This window comes from Nomascus leucogenys, chromosome 20 (assembly GCF_006542625.1).
Source record: "Nomascus leucogenys isolate Asia chromosome 20, Asia_NLE_v1, whole genome shotgun sequence".
NCBI classification, from domain to species: Eukaryota; Metazoa; Chordata; class Mammalia; order Primates; family Hylobatidae; genus Nomascus; species Nomascus leucogenys.
Window position 1 is genome coordinate 83,120,550 of NC_044400.1, and position 19,106 is coordinate 83,139,655.

Sequence of the window (19,106 nt, forward strand, 5' to 3'; positions counted from 1 at the left end):
CTGTGTGTCCCCAGCCTGACATCGACAGTGCAGGCACGCGACAAAAGATGGCCGCACACATGGAGGGACGACGGAGGAAGGAATCATCCGCTGACAGGAAAAAGCCCAGATGCCTTTGCTGAAAAGATGGCCGCACACATGGAGGGACGACGGAGGAAGGAGTCACCCGCTGACCGACAGGAAAAAGCCCAGATGCCTTCGCGGATGATGTGAAGAGACTGCCCAGACCACGCCCGGGCACGGCGTCAGGCAGAGTCCTGCAACTACTGAATCCTCGCTAACCTAGCTAAGAGGAGCAGTAACTGGGCTGGGGGCTACGTTTCCCAGTTACCATGTCTCCCGCTCCACCTGGCACCTCTAGGCACTGCGGCCTCAGGCACAGGGATCCTCTGCTGAGAAGTCATCCTCAGAAGACGCCAAACGCTGCCCCTCCCCGCAGGAAGTGACGCTGAGATGCCGCTTCCTTGCCGCTCTGTTTTCCAAGTCAGTCTCCCAAGCATGTTTCAGGGCAGCTGGAAACTGAGCTTCAAACTCCAGGTCCGGAAGTCAGGTACTACTTTTCATCAAATATAGAAAGCTTATCCAACAGGTAGCTAGAAAGGTGACTTACGGCCACCCCAGTCCCCGTGACACATCCCCAGATGGCCTCACATTTGACAGCCACGCACAGCAGAATCTGGATTTGTGGTGAGTCCGTCCTCTGAAGGCAGCAGGCAGTCGTGACCTGGAATTACAAGGCCATCTTCTTGGAAGCTGCTGCCTGCCCCAGAATAACGATGGTCGTCCATCTGGCTCATGGGTGTTGAGTGGCTCCAGTTGGGTTGCTGAGGGATGAAGACTGGATGTGAAAGAAATGGATTCAAGCTACCAGAAGAGAGCAGCTCCAGGGCAAGGCAGCAGGGGATAAGCCTCCTCTCATCACTCTCACGGTCAGCTTTCTGCTTCGCGTCCTTTCTCTGGGCATACTTGTTGCCCACCATTTATAAAATAAGAATATATAGAAGGAGATAGAATGGATATAACCAGAAAACTATAGAGAGACATAAAATTTAAAAAAAAACAAAAGTTAAAAGATTGAAAAAGGTAACTGAGAAAGGGACGGGGAATGTAAATTTGAACAAACAGTGCAGCTTGGTCTTAATGGATAAAATAATGATACGGAAATTTATTTCCACCAATGAATGAAGAAAAATATCTCCAAAGAAAATATAACATTAATGAATGAATAAGAAGGCAAAAAAGAATAAACTGAGGAACAAAACACAGATGAGACAGACAGAGAATATCATGTAACTATAACTATTTAAATAATTGCATCAAACATAAATGAAGTATCCCGAGCAAAAGGCAGAAATGGTCAGACTGACTTAAAGCAAGAACCAACCTTATATTGTCTTCAAGAGACAGAAAGAGGTGGAAATTAAAATTTAAGGATAGAAAATAATACACCATGCAAACAGCTAGCATAAGAAAGCTGTCATAGCTAAGGTTGTGTGCGTGTGCATGTGTTTCTTTTTTTTTTTTTTTTTTTTTTTTTTTGAGACAGAGTCCTGCTCTGTCGCCCAGCTGGAGTGCAATGGCATGATCTTGGCTCACTGCAAGCTCCACCTCCCGGGTTCACGCCATTCTCTTGCCTCAGACTCCTGAGTAGCTGGGATTACAGGTGCCCGCCACCACGCCCGGCTAATTTGTCAATTTTTAGTAGAGACGGGGTTTCACCGTGTTAGCCAGAATGGTCTTGAACTCCTGACCTTGTGATCTGCCCACCTCAGCCTCCCAATGTGCTGGGATTACAGGCATGAGCCACTGCGCCTGGCCCTGCATGTGTGTTTTAAGACAGGGCCTTGTTCTGTTGTCCAGTCTGGAGTGCAGTGGTGTGATCAGAGTTCACTGTAACCTCCGACTCTTAGGTTCATGCGATCCGCTTCGGCCTCCTATGTAGATCCTCCTGCTTCAGCCACCTCCTGCTTGGGCCTCCTCTGTAGGACCCACAGGCACATGTCATTATGCTTGGCCGATGTCCTAAACATTTTTTTTTTTTAAGAGATGGGAGTCTCACTATGTTGCCCAGGCTGGTCTCAAACTCCTGGCCTCAAGCAATCCTCCTGCCTCGGCTTCTCAAAGTGCTGGGATTACAGGCACGAGCCACTGCACATGGCCTGTAGCAGCTGTATTAATAGCACACAAAATATTCTTCAATAGAATGAGTATTATGAGACAAAAAGGATAATTCCTGCTCAATACAATAGGAAGAGACAACAATTACAAACATATACACATGTAATAACAGAATGCCAAAATATATGAACAAAAACTAATAAAACCAAAGGGAAAAATAGAAAATCTACAATCATAGCTGGAGATTTTAACATGCTGTTCTCAGTAATACAAAAAGTAGACAAAAAGAAAAAGGTATACAGGAGATTCAAATGACACTATGAACTAAACTGAATTGACATTTAGAGAAAATAGTCAGCAACAACTTCAGAACGCACACTCTTTCCAACTGTATGTGAAACATTCGTCAGGACAGGCCACATGCTTGTCTCAACAGATTTCAAAAGGTCAATATCTTGCAGAGTGTTTCCAGACCACAACAGTCATAAATTAGGAATCTGCAACAACTAATCTAGAAAGGACCCCAAATGTCTCTAGAAGTTAACTCACTTCTAAACACCAATGAGTCAAAGAAGAAATCACAAATATCACTAGGAAATATTTTCACCAGAATAATAATAAAAACATAACATAAGGAAAATTGTGGAATATAATTAAGGAAATGTTTAAAGCAAAATTTATAGCATTAAAAATTATATAAGAAAAAAAGAAAGGTCTCAAATGAGAACTAGAGAAAGGCAACGAAAGCCAAAGTAAGCAGAAAAAGGAAATAATAAGCAAGAGTGCAGAGATCAATGAATAGAAAACAAAATATAAAGATAATGATGAAACCAAAAACTAGTTTTTTTGAGATGATCAATAACACTGATAAATCTCTAACCAAATTAAGAAAAAAGAGAACACACGAGGCCGGGCGCCGTGGCTCACACCTGTAATCCCAACACTTTGGGAGGTTGAGGTGGGCGGATCACAAGGTCAAGAGATCGAGACCATCCTGGCCAACATGGTGAAACCCCGTCTCTACTAAAAATACAAAAATCAGCTGGGCATGGTGGCGGGCACCTGTAGTCCCAGCTACTTGGGAGGCTGAGGCAGGAGAATCACTTGAACCCGGGAGGCGGAGGTTGCAGTGAGCTGAGATTGCACCATTGCACTCCAGCCTGGGTGACAGAGCGAGACTCCATCGCAAAAACAAAAACAAAAACAAAAAAACCCACGAATTACCAATATCAGAAATGAAAGAGGGGACTTCATTACAGATCCTTTAGATAAAAAGGGATTTTTTTTTTTTTTTTTTTTGAGATGGAGTCTCAGTCTGTTGCCCAGGCTGGAGTGCAGTGGTGCAATCTCAGCTCACTGCAACCTCCACCTCCCGGATTCAAGCGATTCTCCTGTCTCAGCCTCCTAAGTAGCTGGGATTACAGGCGCACGCCACCACGCCTGGCTAATTTTCGTATTTTTAGTAGAGACAGGTTTCCCATGTTGGCCAGGCTGGTCTGGAACTCCTGACCTCAGGTGATCCATCTGCCTCGGCCTCCCAAAGTGCTGGGATTACAGGCATGAGCCACTGTACCTGGCCAAAAAGGATTCATATATATATATATATATATATATATATTTTAGCTTTATTGAGGAATGTTTTATATGCAGTAAAAGTCACAACTTCTAAGGAAATACTGGGATAACTTTATGCCAACAAATCTAAAAACTTAAATAAAATGGAAAAATTCCTTGAAAAACACAGGACACTAAAGCTCATTCAAGAAAAAAATTAAATAACCTTAATAGCCCTATATCTGTTAAATAAATTGAATTTATAGCTCAAGTCATTCCCAAAGAAGATGTCAACTTCAGATGGCTTTGCAAGTGAATTCTGCTCAACACTTAAGGAAGAAATAACATCAATTCTATACAATTCTTTTACAGAAACGAGAAAATGAGGGAGCTCACTTTATGAAGTCAGCATTACTTTGACACTGAACAAAGACAAAAATATTACAAGAAAAGAAAACTACAAATAATATCCCCATTAACATAAACACAAAAATCCTCAACAAAAGAACAGCAAGTCGTATCCATCATATATTAAAAGAATAATACATGTGATCAAGTGGGCTTCATCTCTGGAGTGCAAGCTTGGTTGGACATTTGAAACTGAATCAGTGTAATTCATCATATTAACAGGCTGAAAAAGAAAAGCCATATGATAATCTCAAAAGATGAGGGAAAAAGCATTTGACAAGATTCATCAACTGTTCATGATAAAAACATTCAAAACAGAAATAGATTTCAACCTGATAAAAGGCATCTACAAAAAAATTACAGCTTACATTATACTTAAGGGTGAAATGGTTTCCCACTAAGAGAAGAAACAAGGCAAGGGTGTTTACTCTCATTACTTCTATTCACTATTATGCATGAGGACCTAGCCAATGCAATGAAGCAAGAAAAAAAAAAAAAAAACAAGCATGCAGTTTGGAAAGGAAGCAGTAAAATGGGTTCTATTTACCTGTGGCATGATTGTCTATGTAGAAAATCTTACCAAATACACAAAAGTGGCTGCTAGAATTAGTGAATTTAACAAGGTCACAGGGTAAGAGGGCAATCTAAAAAGTTAATTGTATTTATATGTACTAGTAACAAACAATTTTATATTAATGCTATATGTTTATATAGTAACATTTATTAAAGTAAATGTTACTTTAAAGAAATAAGAATAGACACAAAAATCTAACGAGGGTATCTGGCCAGGTGTGGTGGCTCCTGCCTGTAATCCCAGCACTTTGAGAGGCTGAGGTGGGAGGACTGCTTGAGCCCAGGAGTTCGAGACCAGCCTGGGCAAAATAGCAGGACCTTGTCTCTATAAAAGAACAAAATTAAAAAAAAAAAAAACAGAAAAAAAAAGAAAAGTAACGAGGGTGTCTTATTTCTTTAAATTAACATTTACAAAACGAAAAATATCAAAATATGAAATCTTTATAGGGAAATTTAACAAAATGTGTGCAAAGCCTGTGCACTGAAAACTACAAAATATTGATGAGATAAATTAATGAAGACTAAATAAATGTAGGTTAGAAGATTCAATATTGCTAACAGACTAATTATCCCCAAATTAAGATATAGTTTCAATACAATCTCAATCAGACATTTTTGGGTAGAAATTGACAAGCTGAGCCTAAAATCTGTATGGACATGCAAAGGACCTAAAATAGCCAAATTATTTTGAAAAAGAGTAAAAATGTTGGAAGACTCACATTACCTGCTTCCAGCATTCACTATGGAGCTACAATAATCCAGATACTGTGATGTTAGCATAAGAACAGATGTGGCTGGGTGTGGTGACTCATGCCTGTAATCCCAGCACTTTGGGAGGCTGAGGCAGGTGAATCACGAGGTCAGGAGTTCAAGACCAGCCTAACCAACATGGTGAAACCCCGTCTCTGCTAAAAATACAAAAATTAGCCGGGTGCGGTGGCACACGCCTGTAATCCTAGCTACTCGGGAGGCTGAGGCAGGAGAATTGCTTGAACCTGGGAGGCAAAGGTTGCAGTGAGCGGAGATAGCACCACTGCACTCCAGCCTGGGCAACAGAGTGAGACTCCATCTCAAAAAAAAAAAAAAAAAAAAAAGGAACAGACATATAAGTCAATGGGTCAGAACTGAGAGCCTAGAGATCAATCCACATTTTCCAGTCAATGATTTTCAATAGAAGTACCAAGGTAATTTAATGGTATTGGTGATTATTTTCAAGAAATGGTACTGGAACAACTGGATATCCATATGCAAAAATAAAAACCTTGACCATTACATCACACCATATACAAAAATTAATTCAAAGTGGATCGCAGATGTACACTTAGGAGCTAAAACCATAAAACTTCTGAAAGACAAGAAAATATTTGTACTCTTGGTTTTGACAATTATTTCCTAAATAGTACACAAAAACCATAAAAGAAAAAAGTAATAATTGGATGTCATCAAAATGGAAAGTTTTGCTTTTTAAAAGATGTTGATAAGAAGATGAGAAGGTAGGTCAAAGACTGGGAGAAAATACTTGCGAAACATTTATCCAATAAATAACTTACGTTCAGAACGCATAAATAATTCTTACAACTCAATTACAAGAAGACAACCCAATTTTTAAAAAATTGGCAGAGGATTTGGAACGACTCTTTACTAAAGATATATGAAAGTCTCAACGCCATTAGTTGTCAAGGTAATGCAAATTAAAACACAATGAGATACACTGCAAACCCACCAGAATGGTCAGCATTATTAAGGCTGACAACACCGTGGGCTGGTGAGGGCATGGGGCATCTGGAGCTTTCGCACTTCAGTCTGGGAATGCAAAATGGTATAGCCACTCTGGAAAACAGTTTGTAAGTTTCTTGAAAGGTAAATATTAACTTTTGATACAGTCCAGCAATACCACTTCTAAGGATGTACCCAAGAGAAGTGAAAACAGATGTTCATAGAAGACTTGTCCTTGAATGACAATAGCAGCATTACTCATAACAATCTCAATGGAAAAACACCAAATGTCCATCATTTCATGGATGAGTAAACAAATGTTGGTGGAATTCTGCTCAGCCACGAAAACAAATGATCCATTGATTCATACAGCAACATGGAAAAGTCTCCAAGCATTTTGCCAGCGGAAAGAAGCCAGACAGGAAAGACTCTATGCTCCCTGAGTCCATGTATGTGAAATTTTATACTAAAGCTATGGTGACAGATAGCAGGTCATGGTTGCCTGTGCCCAGAATGGAGGGAGAGGGTGCCTGCAAAGGAGAACTTGGGGGGAGTTGGGACAGTGCTGGATCGTCTTGGTGGTGGTGACTCATAACAAGGTGTCCAGTTGTCTAAACTCACTGAGTTGTACACTTAACATGAATGATTAGTATTGCACGTAAATTGTATCTCAGTATAAAAGGGCACAAAAAGTAATACCTGAAGATAGGTGTTACTCATGAACCGGCAATTTCCCTAAGTATACACCCCAAAAATGCATGTCCATGTACATCAGGGCACACAAATAAGAAGGTTCAAAAATTATTAATAGTATTCCCAAACTAGAAACGATCAAATGTTCATCAGCAGTGAAATGGTTAATAAACTGTGTCACATTCATGCAGTGAATCAGTAACCAGCAATGAATGAGCCTCCGTTGCATGCAACATGGATACATTTCGCAGACACAAAGTTGAATGAAAGAAGCCAGAGATATAAGAAATATGTCCTATGATTCCATTAATATAAAGTTCAAACACCAGGCAAAATCAAACTACAATGGTTAGGGATGCATGTCAAGGTAATAAAAGTATAAATAAATGCAAGGAAGTGATTTCAAGTGAACTCAGCAGAAGCTCTGGTGGGAGGGAGGCTGTCGTTGGAAAGGTATGGGTTGTGTACTCAAATCTTGCAACATTCTGTTTTTCGAATGGGAAGTATACAGATCTTCATTTATAAGTCATTAAGCTATTACATGTATACTTTATGATTTTTCTGTGGATCGATTACATTTCACAAGACAAGAGCTTTTAAACTCATAATTAAGGTGCATTATTGTGTCTCTGAGAACTCGCTGGCTGTGGTTTTGAGAGTAAGTTCTTTCAATAAATCACCAGCTGTGCAGTTACACAGAGAGGTGCACACTGGCTGTGTAAGTGAAAGATCAATAGTGATTGTTCTTGGAAATAACACAGTGAAGATTAATAATTTAAAATGTTGAGTACTTATGTAGTTAAAAAGATAAAGGATAAAAGTACTAAAAAGAGGCCAGGCATGGTGGCTCACACCTGTAATCCCAGCACTTTGAGAGGCCGAGGTTGGGGATCACTTGAGGTCAGGAGTTTGAGACCAGCCTAGACAACATGGTGAAACCCCATCTCTACTAAAAATACAAAAATTAGCCGGGCATGGTGGTGGGAGCCTGTAGTCCCAGCTACTCAGGAGGTTGAGGCAGGAGAATCGCTTGAACCCAGGAGACAGAGGTTGCAGTGAGCCGAAATTGCAGCACTGCACTCCAGCCTGGGTGACAGAGCGAGACTCCGTCTCAAAAAAAATGTACTTAAAAAGTTAAGTGATAAATAAATTAGAAAAAAAAATTAGAATCAGCCAAACTAATTGAAGTCAATATTCTAGGAGACTGAATTTTAAATGCTAATAATTATGCAAATAGTAAAATAAGGTTTACAGTTGATAGGAAAAATATTGTTGGATTAACACAATTGCTGTTGTAATCAGAAAAAACCACACGATTGTTTTAAGACACCATCTCTGGGCTTCAGGTTCCTTGTCTTTAGAACAGGACGGTGACGTGGCCCCAGCACAGAGGCAGCTGCGGAGACTATATGCCCTGTGTGAACGTGCCTGGCACATCACAGGCTCTGTCATCGTTAAAATAACTCCTCTTTCCCCAACAACCTGTAGAAGTCATTTCTCATGAGCACGGTGCTTCTTTCTGAGGTGGGTGCCCCTCCCTGAGCCCTGAGCCCTGCAAATCACCTGACTAGATTGCAGCTGCCTGAGGTCCCCTCATGGGGTGGAGTTAAGGGGTGGGAAGAGGCTTCATGGGTGGGCCTAGCAGGTGCTTGGGGGCACGGATTCTGCCAGAAAGCAACCGAATCAGCTTTCAAAATGTGGCTGCGTCTGCTCCCATTTCCACTTCTGTTTTTAGGTGTCAGAAACCAGCTCAAGTGCAGAGGCCATCCCTGGGAGTGAAGGGCCATTGAGGGGTCTCTGTGAGCTCAACAGACTGTCCAAGGAAGCTCTGCATGACTGGGACCACAGACTGCCCTCCCCTCTCTCTGCCAACCCAATGGCATCCACTCAGGAACACTGCTGACCATTTGCAGAGTCTCAGGAAGTGATGGGAAAAGGGTGGGGGAGATGAGCAGGCAACCCTGTGATTGCAGCGTGAGGGCGGAAACCCCGCCAGCTCCCCAGTGGCAGGGCTCCTTCTAGACCCACCAGGGCATCCTCCTGCGGGTCCAGGGCCTCCCTTATCCTCAGGGTAAAGTCTGAACTTCCCCGCAAGGCTCAAAGACCCTTCTGGATGGGCACCTGCTGCCCGACGGTGGCACCTCACTCTGCCCCTCCTATCTGAGGACCTTACTGTGTGCCAGCTCCGGGCTGTCTCCTCCAGGGCCTCTGCTCTTGACGTTCCTGCTGCTGGGGCATGCGCCCTCCCAGAGCCCCTTCCCCGCCCCCAATACAGAGATGAGGGCCTGTGTGGCTGCGGGCCAGCCTGCCTCACCTGACCCTGAGCGCCATAGGAGCAGAACCAGCTGACTTTGCTGTCCTGTCACAAGATGGGGCAACCCACCCATTCATTTGTTCATGCATTCATTCCACATAGCTGGGGCAAAGCCAGATCCTGATGGGGACGGGAGATGGGGGCAAGCTGGACAGGACCACAGTGAGCTGAACTCCCAATCTGGCAGGGACACACACCTTTGGACCACAGAGAAATCCTGCCTGTTATGGAGGACCGTCTGTCCGGGGCAGGGGAGGGCAGGGAGGCAGTTCGCGGAGCCTGAGTGTGAGTGGCGCTCCGCCAGTCACTGGCTTCTGCATGGGAAGCCTCTGTGAGGACAGTGGGGCCGCCTACCTTCGTGTGCCGCAAGGACTGAATGAAAATCTGTGTAGAGCACTCGGAGCGGCACCTGGAGGGCAGTGGGATCCCACAAAACTGAGTTACTCCTCAGTGGGGTGAAGCGAGCATCTGGGAAATACAAAGGCAGACGCCGGTGAGGACGTGGAGAAGCGACACACCCTAGGCTGCAGGAGGTGCCTGTGCAAAGGCCCGGTGGCAGGAGCAAGCCGCCAGTGGGATGGAGGCCTCTGGAAGGGGCCAGGGAGGCTGGAGGCCAGACTGGGGAGAAATTCCACAGGACTGACCTGCCTACTACGGGATCTCTGATGGCAGAAACCCCTCCAAGCTGTTTTTCCCTGTCCTAAGAGGGCACAGCCGCATCCTTCCACCCTCATCCTTTAGGGAGGGTGGATGAGGCCCCATCCGTTCACTTCCTCCTCCAAAGCCTAATCATCGTGGCTGCAGCAGCCTTGCTGCATTGGGAATGGAGAGGCCGCTCCGCCCTCACTGGAGGGGGCTGCAAACCTCGTTTCCCTGGAAACTGAAATAATCAGTGGAAGTCAGCTCATGGTAAGTCTGCTTGCGCGCGTGGGTGCCACGATTATTACACAAGCTGATTTACACACTGTCCTTTGAAAACCTATGCACCATAAATGCAAAGGAAGGGTCACTATTCCTACTGTTCTGGCGAGTCATCGTGCAGTAGGTACAGGACCGTTCTCGAGGTTCTAAAATCTGCACTCTCTGCTAAAAATACAGTGAAACATGCTCGTCCTCCTCGCAGCTATAGCAGTTGAAGCAAATCCCACGCAGATGTCCAGGAGCGCATGAAGGGCCTTCACACAGATTCACATGGGCAGATGGTTTCCGAGAAAGGTGGGCGACGGGCCCGCGCCCGCGCTGCCTGGAGCCTGTGGGTGCAGCTTCCTTCAGACAGAGCCTCTGGGGGCTCTGTCCGGGCCCACCGGGCACCACGGGACACACTGCGCCCTTCAGGGGCATGAAGCTGTGCGCTCTGGGTGAGGGCTCCACAGGCCAGAACTTGCTAAGGCTGGTGACAGGGACGGAGGTGCGTTCTCACAGGGCGTCCCTGCACCTCCCCCGGCGCCCGGAGTGCGTTCCCTGCTGCAGCCACCGAATCCGGCGCAAAGTTATTTAACGCTGCAATTAGCCGGCAGGGTGAGTCATCGGCTCCCCAGCCTCCTGCCGCCGCAGCAGAAACGAACTGGAAGGGACCAGGGGTGCAGGCCCAGCTGCTCGGCCCAGGGCCTTCCGGAGACGCTCCCATCCCCCCAGCCAAGGGGCCGAGGCGAGCTCCTCTCAGGAAGAGGCTGGAGGGCCCAGAGAGGCCGGAGAGGTGACCTTCCCCCACCCCACGCACCCAGCCGCCCCACGCCTTCCTCTCACCCACCTCGAATCGTCAGGGTAGGAATGAGGCGGAGGGATTCGCCGCCCTAGTCCCCCTCACTCAGGCCGTGAACCGCCTTCTGATGAAGTAATTCACGTGCACCCGCGTCTGGGGAAAATTCCTGTCTGATCCAGACGAGCTTTGCAGACTAAAACCAAACGAGACTCATCCTAGATTCTAAGACGTCGCCTCCAACTTGGTTCAAATGGCTAGTCCTAAAAGTCAGCGCCCCTGCTCATCCCCCGAACCGCGTGCATACGCGCACCGCACACCCCGCACACACGCGCGCGCACACACATGCACACACCACATACGAAACACACCACACATGCACCCACAAGCAACACACCGCACACGCGCACACGTCAGCACTTCCCAGAGACCCTGATCGTCCCCATCCCTTGAACAACCCCCTCCCCCCACAGCACCCGGGCTCACTCCTCCCTTCCCCCCAGCACCCGGCCCCTCCCCGGGCTCCTTCCCACCCCCCAGCACCCGGCCCCTCCCCCTCCCTCCCCGGGCTCCTTTCCCCCCAAACCCAGCACCCGGGTTCTCCTCCTTTCCCCCCTCCTCTCCCAGGCTCCCCCTTTCCCCTTCTCCTTACCCAGGCTCTCCCCCATACCCACTCACCCCTAGCACACGAGCTCCCCTCTCCCCCTCTCCCTGCATCCCCATAACTTCCACAGGCTTCCCGGCCGCTGGCAGGCGGGTGGGCGGGAAGTGCGGCCCAGACCCAGTGGATAGAGAGGGGAGAGAGGGGAGCGCAGACGCAGGGGCGCCGAGCGGTGGGGAGCGCTGGGGGTGGGGCCCAGGGGGTCCGGGAGAGCCAGCTGGGGGTGGAGAGCTGCGTTTCCGCAGCGGCCCGCGCCGGATAGGGGCGCGGATAGGGAGGGAAGGCGGAGAGACGCGGCCAGGGGCCCCCGCTCCGGGAGGAGGAGGCGGAGGGGCGTCCCGGGGGTGGCGGGGGCTGCCGCGGGCGGGGAAGGGCGGCGCCAGGGCGAGGCGCGCGGGGCCGCGGGCGGGGTGGGGGGTTGGGGGGGAACGAGCGTCCTGGGAGGGGCCCCGCGGGCTGGGGAGGGGGCGCGCGCCCTGCGGTCTCTGCGCCGCATCGGTTCCCGGCGCGGGGTCGCGGCGGCTTCGGCGGCGGCGGCGGGAGGCGGAGGATGCGGGCTCCGGCGGCGGCGGCGGCGCGGGCCCGGGAGGACGCGGGAGGATGAGGAGGAGGCCGGCGGTCCGGCCGCGCGGCGCCGGGAGGAGGCGCAGGCGGCGGGGGCGGCGGCGGGCGGCGGCGGGCGCGCGGGGTGCGGGCCGGCTCGGGCGCGGAGGATGAAGTGGAGCGTCCGCGGGGCCTGCGCCGCGCTCTCCTCCTGCCTCCTGCTCGCCTGCGCGCTCAGCGCCGCCGCCGTCGGCCTCAAGTGCTTCTCGTTGGGCTCGGAGCTGCGCGGGGAGCCGTTCCGCCTGGGGGCCGCCGCCGGCGCCTTCTACTCCGGGCTGCTGCTGGCCGCCGGCCTCTCGCTGCTCGGCGCCGCCCTGCTCTGCTGCGGACCCCGGGACGCGCCCCTTGCGGGGTCGGAGCCGGGCCCGGGTTTGGGGGTCCCCGCGGCGCCGGCGGGAGCTCCCGAGGCCGCGCCGGGCGAGCCGGGGGCCGCGGCCGGGGCCCCGGGGCCGGTGAGCAGCCAGAACCTGCTTCTGCTCGGCGTCCTGGTCTTCATGCTCGGGGTCCTCAGCGCATTTGCGGGCGCCGTGATCGACGGCGACACCGTGTCCCTGGTGGAGCGCAAGTACTCGCACTACTGCCTGCCCCCGCGGGCGCCAGGCTCGAGCCCCGGCTCGGCCCCAGGTTCAACCCCCGGCTCGGCCCCGGGCTCGGCCCCCGGCGCTCCGCGCGCTCGCAGCACCCTGGACAGCGCCACGTCCGCCAAGTGCCGCCAGCTGAAGGACTACCAGCGCGGCCTGGTGCTCTCCACCGTCTTCAACTCGCTTGAGTGCCTGCTGGGCCTGCTCAGCCTCCTGCTCGTCAAGAACTACAAGTCGTCGCAGGCCCGGCGCGGTCGGCGCGGCAGGCGGAGGGGAGGCCGGGCCCTGGCGCGGCCCCGCGGCGGCTCCGGGCTCCGCGCGCAGCCGCCCGCCTCTCGGGCGCGCCGGGGCCGGCGGGGCCGGCGGGGGCGGCGGCTGCAGCCGCGGCCGAGCGAGGCCTCCATCCTGTCCCCGGAGGAGTCGGACCTGGCCGCCCCCGGGGACTGCGCGGGCTTCGCGGCGCACCACGCGGTCTCCTACATCAACGTAGGCGTCCTCCACGCGCGGGACGAGGCGGGCGCGGAGGTGCGCTGCGGGGGGCACCCGTCGGTGGAGCTGCCGGGGTACGCGCCCTCGGACCCCGACCTCAACGCCTCCTACCCCTACTGCTGCCGGCCGCCCTGCGAGACGCCGCGGCCCTGGGAAACCCGTCGGGCCTGCTGAGCCCGCGGGCCGGACCCCCATCCCGCGGACCGCGCTTGCGCTCCCCCCGCCCCGCTCAGGACCCCCGCGGCGAGGGAGGACGGGCAGCGGGGCGGGGTCCAGGGCCAGGCCTCAGGGGCGCCGCCTCTTCCACGTGGCTTTGCAGCCTCCGGCCTGGCTCCCTCTGCGGGCTCCGTGACCACAGGAGGGGGCCCCTGATGTGACCATTTCTGTGTCTGGGAGGTTTCTCTTCTTATTTGTGTCGTTCATATCTGGATTCCATTTTCAAGTTTACAATAAATGTTTGGGCTTGGCTAGCCCGACTGCACTTTTCTTGGCAAGTCCAAACCCTGGGGCTGCTCTGCCTGGTGGTCCGAGGCGAGGGGGACACAGCGAGCGCCCCAGGACGGCGACTTCCCACGGAGGAAGAGCAGACGGAGACGCAGAGCAGCTGGTAATTCAGAAAGAAGAAGTGAAAACACCCAACAGCAACACTTTGTACACGGATGTGCCTGCTTTTGTTGATACTTTCTTACTGTAAAGCTCTCCATAAATAGTGAAAATGTTTGGTAAATTTATTGCAATTTAAAATTGGTGAGTTCCTTTATTAAATTAATTGCTATGTTATTGGAGAATATTCATCAAATTGGAATTAGAGAATGTCTACGCACAAGTCAGTGTGGGGGGAAATGGCTTCATTTGGTCGGACAAATGTTGAGTGTGAACAGTTGTATTCTGCTAGCTAGTTGACTGAATCCAGCCTCTTTCTAAAGCTAACTTTCCGTGTGTGTAGAGACACTGATGCCACATCCTATACCTTTCTTTTTTCTTTTTTTTTTTTTGAAACTGGTTGTGTGGCTTCGACTGCAAAGCAGACCTTATTTTTGGTTAATACATATGAACAATCTAATCCTATTTCGGAAAATTAATCATAGTTTTTCTGGCATAGATAATTTTCCTGTTGATTATTTCATTAATCTGGTAATTTTGAGTATGATAGCATTTCATTTAAAATATACCCCATAATCGCCTTAATTGATGTGAAGGTCATACTTTTAAATGATGAGGCTATGTGTGTGTGTGTTTTCACACATGATGTGAAATGAGTTCCATATGCTGGTGGAGTGTGTTTCCATCTGTCTGCTGGGCTGGCTGGGATCCAGTCCCGCTCCAAGTCTTGGGAAAAGGTGATCCGACTCCCACGTGCTGGAATTGTGGCATCAGGCAGGTAGCTGCTGACCCTGAGCAGCTGGGAGCAGAGCCACAGCCTGGTGGGAAAGATGAGTACCTCCTGCCCCGGGACCGGAGAGGCAGCCAGTGCTCTGCGGGGTGAGTGCCAGCACAGAGCAGTTAGGAGAGAGAAGCTACAGAAACCACGTGTAATATCTGTATTGTGTATGGAAGTCTACTTAGAGCTGTGGAAAATGTATCCAAATTTAAGGACAGAGCATAGTTTTCAGGTGCAGGCTCTGGAGTGAGGCCTCTCCTCAGCCCCTAGTTGCCCAAAGCTGGAGCTCCCTGTACCCCTGGTGACCAAGACCCCCATCCCTGCTGGCACCTGGCTGGGTTTCCCTGCTGCTGCAGGGGCCCCAAGAGGGAGGAGGCTGCAGCCCCATTTCCATGATGAGAAGTGAAACCTGTCGCCATTCAGGGGGCTGATCTCCAGAGCTGGCAAACCTTCCCCTGCTGATGCCTGCTCCGTTACTGCGAAGCTCGGGAATCTGGTCAAAGATGCCATGGGCCAGTGTCCTCTCCTTGCTATGTGGATGCTGCTAGAGGACAAAGAATCACAGCCAATTTACTAGGTTTCCATCCACAGGCTTCTTCAGATACTGGCTCATAATAGGTCTCCCTGAATGGTGGAGTGAGAAAGGGGGTCCAGCCGGACAGAGGGCATGACCTGACTGGTCCCACTGTCCATTTACAGCTCAGTCCTCTCCTGCCCCAGGACGACCAGCCCAGCAGTCATCAACCTAAGCAAAAATGTGATCGCTGGCAGAGCAGGGTGACTTTTAAGATACTTCCTTCTGTCTGCCTACATCCAATCAGCGTGGCATTGCCAGGTGCCTCCTGCTTTCTGAGTAGAGGCCTCTCAGGTGGCTGCAAGGCCAGCCTCCCAGAACTACGCAACAGGGGAGCCAGGTGGATCTGCCCGGGGATGGGCACTTGGTGGCTCCCTGCAGAAGGCTGCCTGGCGCTGCCCTGGCTGGAGCAAGTGCATGGGCAGCGCAGATGCAAAAAGCCAAATTTCCTGTGTGCTTTTTGTTTTCCAAAGTGTTTAGTCTTAATTTTGTTTGTACAGCTTAAAATGTTAGATGCCTTATGAGTCTTTCAAACTTGTGATCAAAATCGGCGACCTGTTTAAAGTGTCAGGCTTTTCTTGGGACAGAACAGAAAGCAGAGGCCCATGGCCAGGAGTAGGCTTCACACCGTCCTGTCACTGCGGACACACCCTCCTATCCCTGCATGCACACTGTCCCGTACCTGCGTGCACACCCTCCTGTCCCTGCGTGCACACCCTCCTGTCCCTATGTGCACGCCCTCCTGTCCCTATGTGCACACCCTCCTGTCCCTATGTGCACACCCTCCTGTCCCTGCGTGCACACCCTCCTGTCCCTGCGTGCACACCCTCCTGTCCCTACGGGCACACCCTCCTGACCCTGCGTGCACACTCTTCTGTCCCTGCATACACACCCTCCTTCCCTGCGTGCACACCCTCGTGTCCCTGCACGCACATCCGCACATCCTCTTGTCCCTGCAGGCACACCCTCCTGTACGTGCGGGCACACCCATCCTGTCGCCTGTTTGCACACCCATCCTGTCCCTGCGCGCACACTCTCCCGTCCCTGCTCGCACACCCTCCTGTCCCTGCGTGCACACCCTCCCGTACCTGCATGCACACCCATCCTGTCGCCCGTTTGCACACCTGTCCTGTCCCCACATGCACACCCCTCGTGTCCCTGCGTGCACCTCCTTCCTGTCCCTGTGTGCACACCTGTCCTGTCCCTGCGTGCACTCCCTTCCTGTCCCTGCATGCACACCCTCCTGTCTCTGTGTACACCTCCCTGGCCGGGGTGGCAGGATAATCCAGGGGTGCACAAAGACCCAGCTGGGGCAAACTGGCCTCTTCCATACCAGAAAGTTAGATGAGTTGTTTTAAGATTGAGTGTCCCTAACTCCAGGACTATTCTTACCTCCACTGTCATAGGTGTTCGTGTACTGATGTGGAATACTAAGGTTTTTGTTTTGTTTTGTTTTGTTTTAGTTTACCAGAGGAAATAGAATCCCACATACCTCTAAACTCAAATTGCCCCAAAGATCAATTCTCAGGGAAATGAGTGGAGCATCACGAAGACATCAATCTTCCTTCCTAGTTACCACTGACATGTTAGTTACTGCTCTAGCGCTGAATAATGAGGTTATCCAACTCACGGCAGCAATTTTATTCATGCTCATTGTACCTTTTTAAAACTTGAAGTTAGTGGTTGAGAGTGGGTTCTTTGTTGTGCTACTTGCAAAATAATGCCAGTTCTTGGATCTTTCTCTTTCTTTCTTTCTTTCTTTCTTTCTTTCTTTCTTTCTTTCTTTCTTTCTTTCTTCTTTCTTTCTTCTTTCTTTCTTTCTTCCTTTCTTTCTTTCTTCTTTCTTTCTTTTCTTTCTTTCTTCTTTCTTTCTTTTTCCTTTCTTTCTTTCTTTCCTTTCTTTCTTTTCTCTTTCTTTCTTTCTTTCTTTCTTTCTTTCTTTCTTTCTTTTCTTTCTTTCTTTCTCTCTTTCCTTCTTTCCCTGTTGTTGTTGTTGTTGTTGGGACGGAGTCTCACTCTTGTTGCCCAGGCTGGAGTGCAATGGCGCAATCTTGGCTCACCGCAACCTCTGCCTCCTGGGTTCAAGCGATTCTCCTGCCTCAGACTTCCGAATAGCTGGGATTACAGGTATGTGCCACCATGCCCGGCCAATTTTGTATTTTTACCAGACACGGGGTTTCTCCATGTTGGTCAGGCTAGTCTCAAACTCCCGACCTCAGGTGATCCGTCCGCCTCGGCCTCCCAAAGTGCTGGGATTACAGGTGAGCCACCACGCCCAGCCAGTTCTTGGACCTTTCTAAAAATGAGTCTTATTCTGCTTCCCTGTCAAGAGTTTATCATGACGATGAGATAAAAAATTAAACACATTTTAGCATTTTTACATGGCAAAATGCTGAGTTTGTAAGTTACTGTTTTAAACACAAAGCTGTGATTCGGCTCAGCAGTAGGAGCTCACAGCTCACGTGGCTGGCGAGGCATCGACTTTAAGGGATTGCTTACCAGAGGTAACACATGATGCTGTGCAGAACTGGGCAGCACGGTCACCAAGCAAGCCAGGGTCTTAGGTATCTGAAGTTCCACACCTTTCCTTGGTTGGAGCAGGTGCTCTGGCCTTGACAACGTGAATTTGAACCACATAACTGAGATTTTTGGCTGAAAACGCAATTAAACAATAATTTAATTCTAAAAATCAGTCAGATGGTTTTTTGTTGTGAAGATCAAACTGCAGGTGATTGAAGTTTTTACTCCTGCTTGGTGTCCTGAGGCACTGCAGGAAGAAGCCTTGAATGTGTGTGTGTGCATGTATGTGTATATGAACACGTGCTCACATGTGTACACACGTACACAGCGTACACCTATGCATACGTGTATAGATGAACCTACGCTCACATGCTTGCACACACACAGGACACCTACATCCACACGTGGGTGCACACTTGTACATGCACACACATGGCCTCCTGGGTAGTGTCTGAGGGCCAGGCCAGCAGCCCTGTGCGGAGCATCCAGGGTGCAGGAGGAACCTGTGCAAGGCATTGTGGCCTGGCTGTGGACTGGGTCATGCTGTCCTGGCCGCCCTTGCCACAACATCTTAGCATAAGCACTCAGGAAGTATGTCCCTGGGAGGGCGCCCTGTCAGTGCTGAGCTGCACGCAGGTTCCCTGAATGCTGTGTCATGTCCATGTGGGAGCAGGCTACGGGGCAGCCATCACCTGTGGGCCAGCACAGCAAGGGGGAGCCGTTTAGGGAGAGCGCTGGAGTTCGGGTGAGCAGCGGGAGGAGGGGCGGAGAGGCGGATGTGCCAGGAGGAGTTCCCAGGCCCCACGGCAGGTCCATGGTGTTCAGGCACTGCTACACTTGACTCTGGTGCTGACCGGGCCAGCACCCCCATGTGTCGCCCTCAGGCCAGCTCTTCTGTGGAGCAGCAATGGCGTCCTTCAGTGCCCCACAAAGTCATCATTACTCCAAAGCATCATTTTTTTCACTAAAATACAAGAGAAAATTTCTAAATGGTAGAAACCTTAAGAAAAGTGAATTCTGGCACGTAAATCAGTACACATTGTTTGTGTACCGATGTACCTGCCTTTTCAAATGAGGCAGAGGCAGCGGCCTGATGGCAGCGGGTTCGGTTTCTCAGTGGCCTTGTGCCTTTGCTTAACTTGCTGCCTTCCAGCATGTGATAGAAAAACAGCAACAAAATGGAAGAAGAAAATAATTTAGGAAACTAGTGTGCAAATATCAT

General features: G+C 50.3%; 1 protein-coding gene and 1 long non-coding RNA gene across 5 annotated transcripts in view; one reads left to right on the forward strand and one right to left on the reverse strand.

Moving 5' to 3' along the window:
- LOC105738287 overlaps nucleotides 1-11,549 on the reverse strand; it is a 21,919-nt gene extending 10,370 nt beyond the window's left edge. For 2 of the 4 annotated variants that reach the window (XR_004027216.1, XR_004027215.1), the window contains exons 1-2: nucleotides 11,127-11,549; nucleotides 9,731-9,844 (exon numbers count right to left, since the gene is read on the reverse strand). This is a non-coding gene — a long non-coding RNA (uncharacterized LOC105738287). Of the gene's footprint in view, nucleotides 1-2,128; nucleotides 2,169-3,680; nucleotides 4,304-9,730; nucleotides 9,845-11,126 lie in introns of those variants that run through there. The other 2 variants (XR_004027214.1, XR_004027213.1) reach the window with 2 other exon arrangements.
- Nucleotides 11,550-11,757: 208 nt separating this feature from the next.
- TMEM271 (transmembrane protein 271) lies at nucleotides 11,758-14,189 on the forward strand. The gene has a single exon (XM_030800848.1). It carries the CDS (start codon nucleotides 12,450-12,452, stop codon nucleotides 13,581-13,583), a length of 1,134 nt encoding a protein of 377 aa, XP_030656708.1. The 5' UTR covers nucleotides 11,758-12,449; the 3' UTR covers nucleotides 13,584-14,189.
- The last annotated feature ends 4,917 nt before the right edge of the window (nucleotides 14,190-19,106 follow it).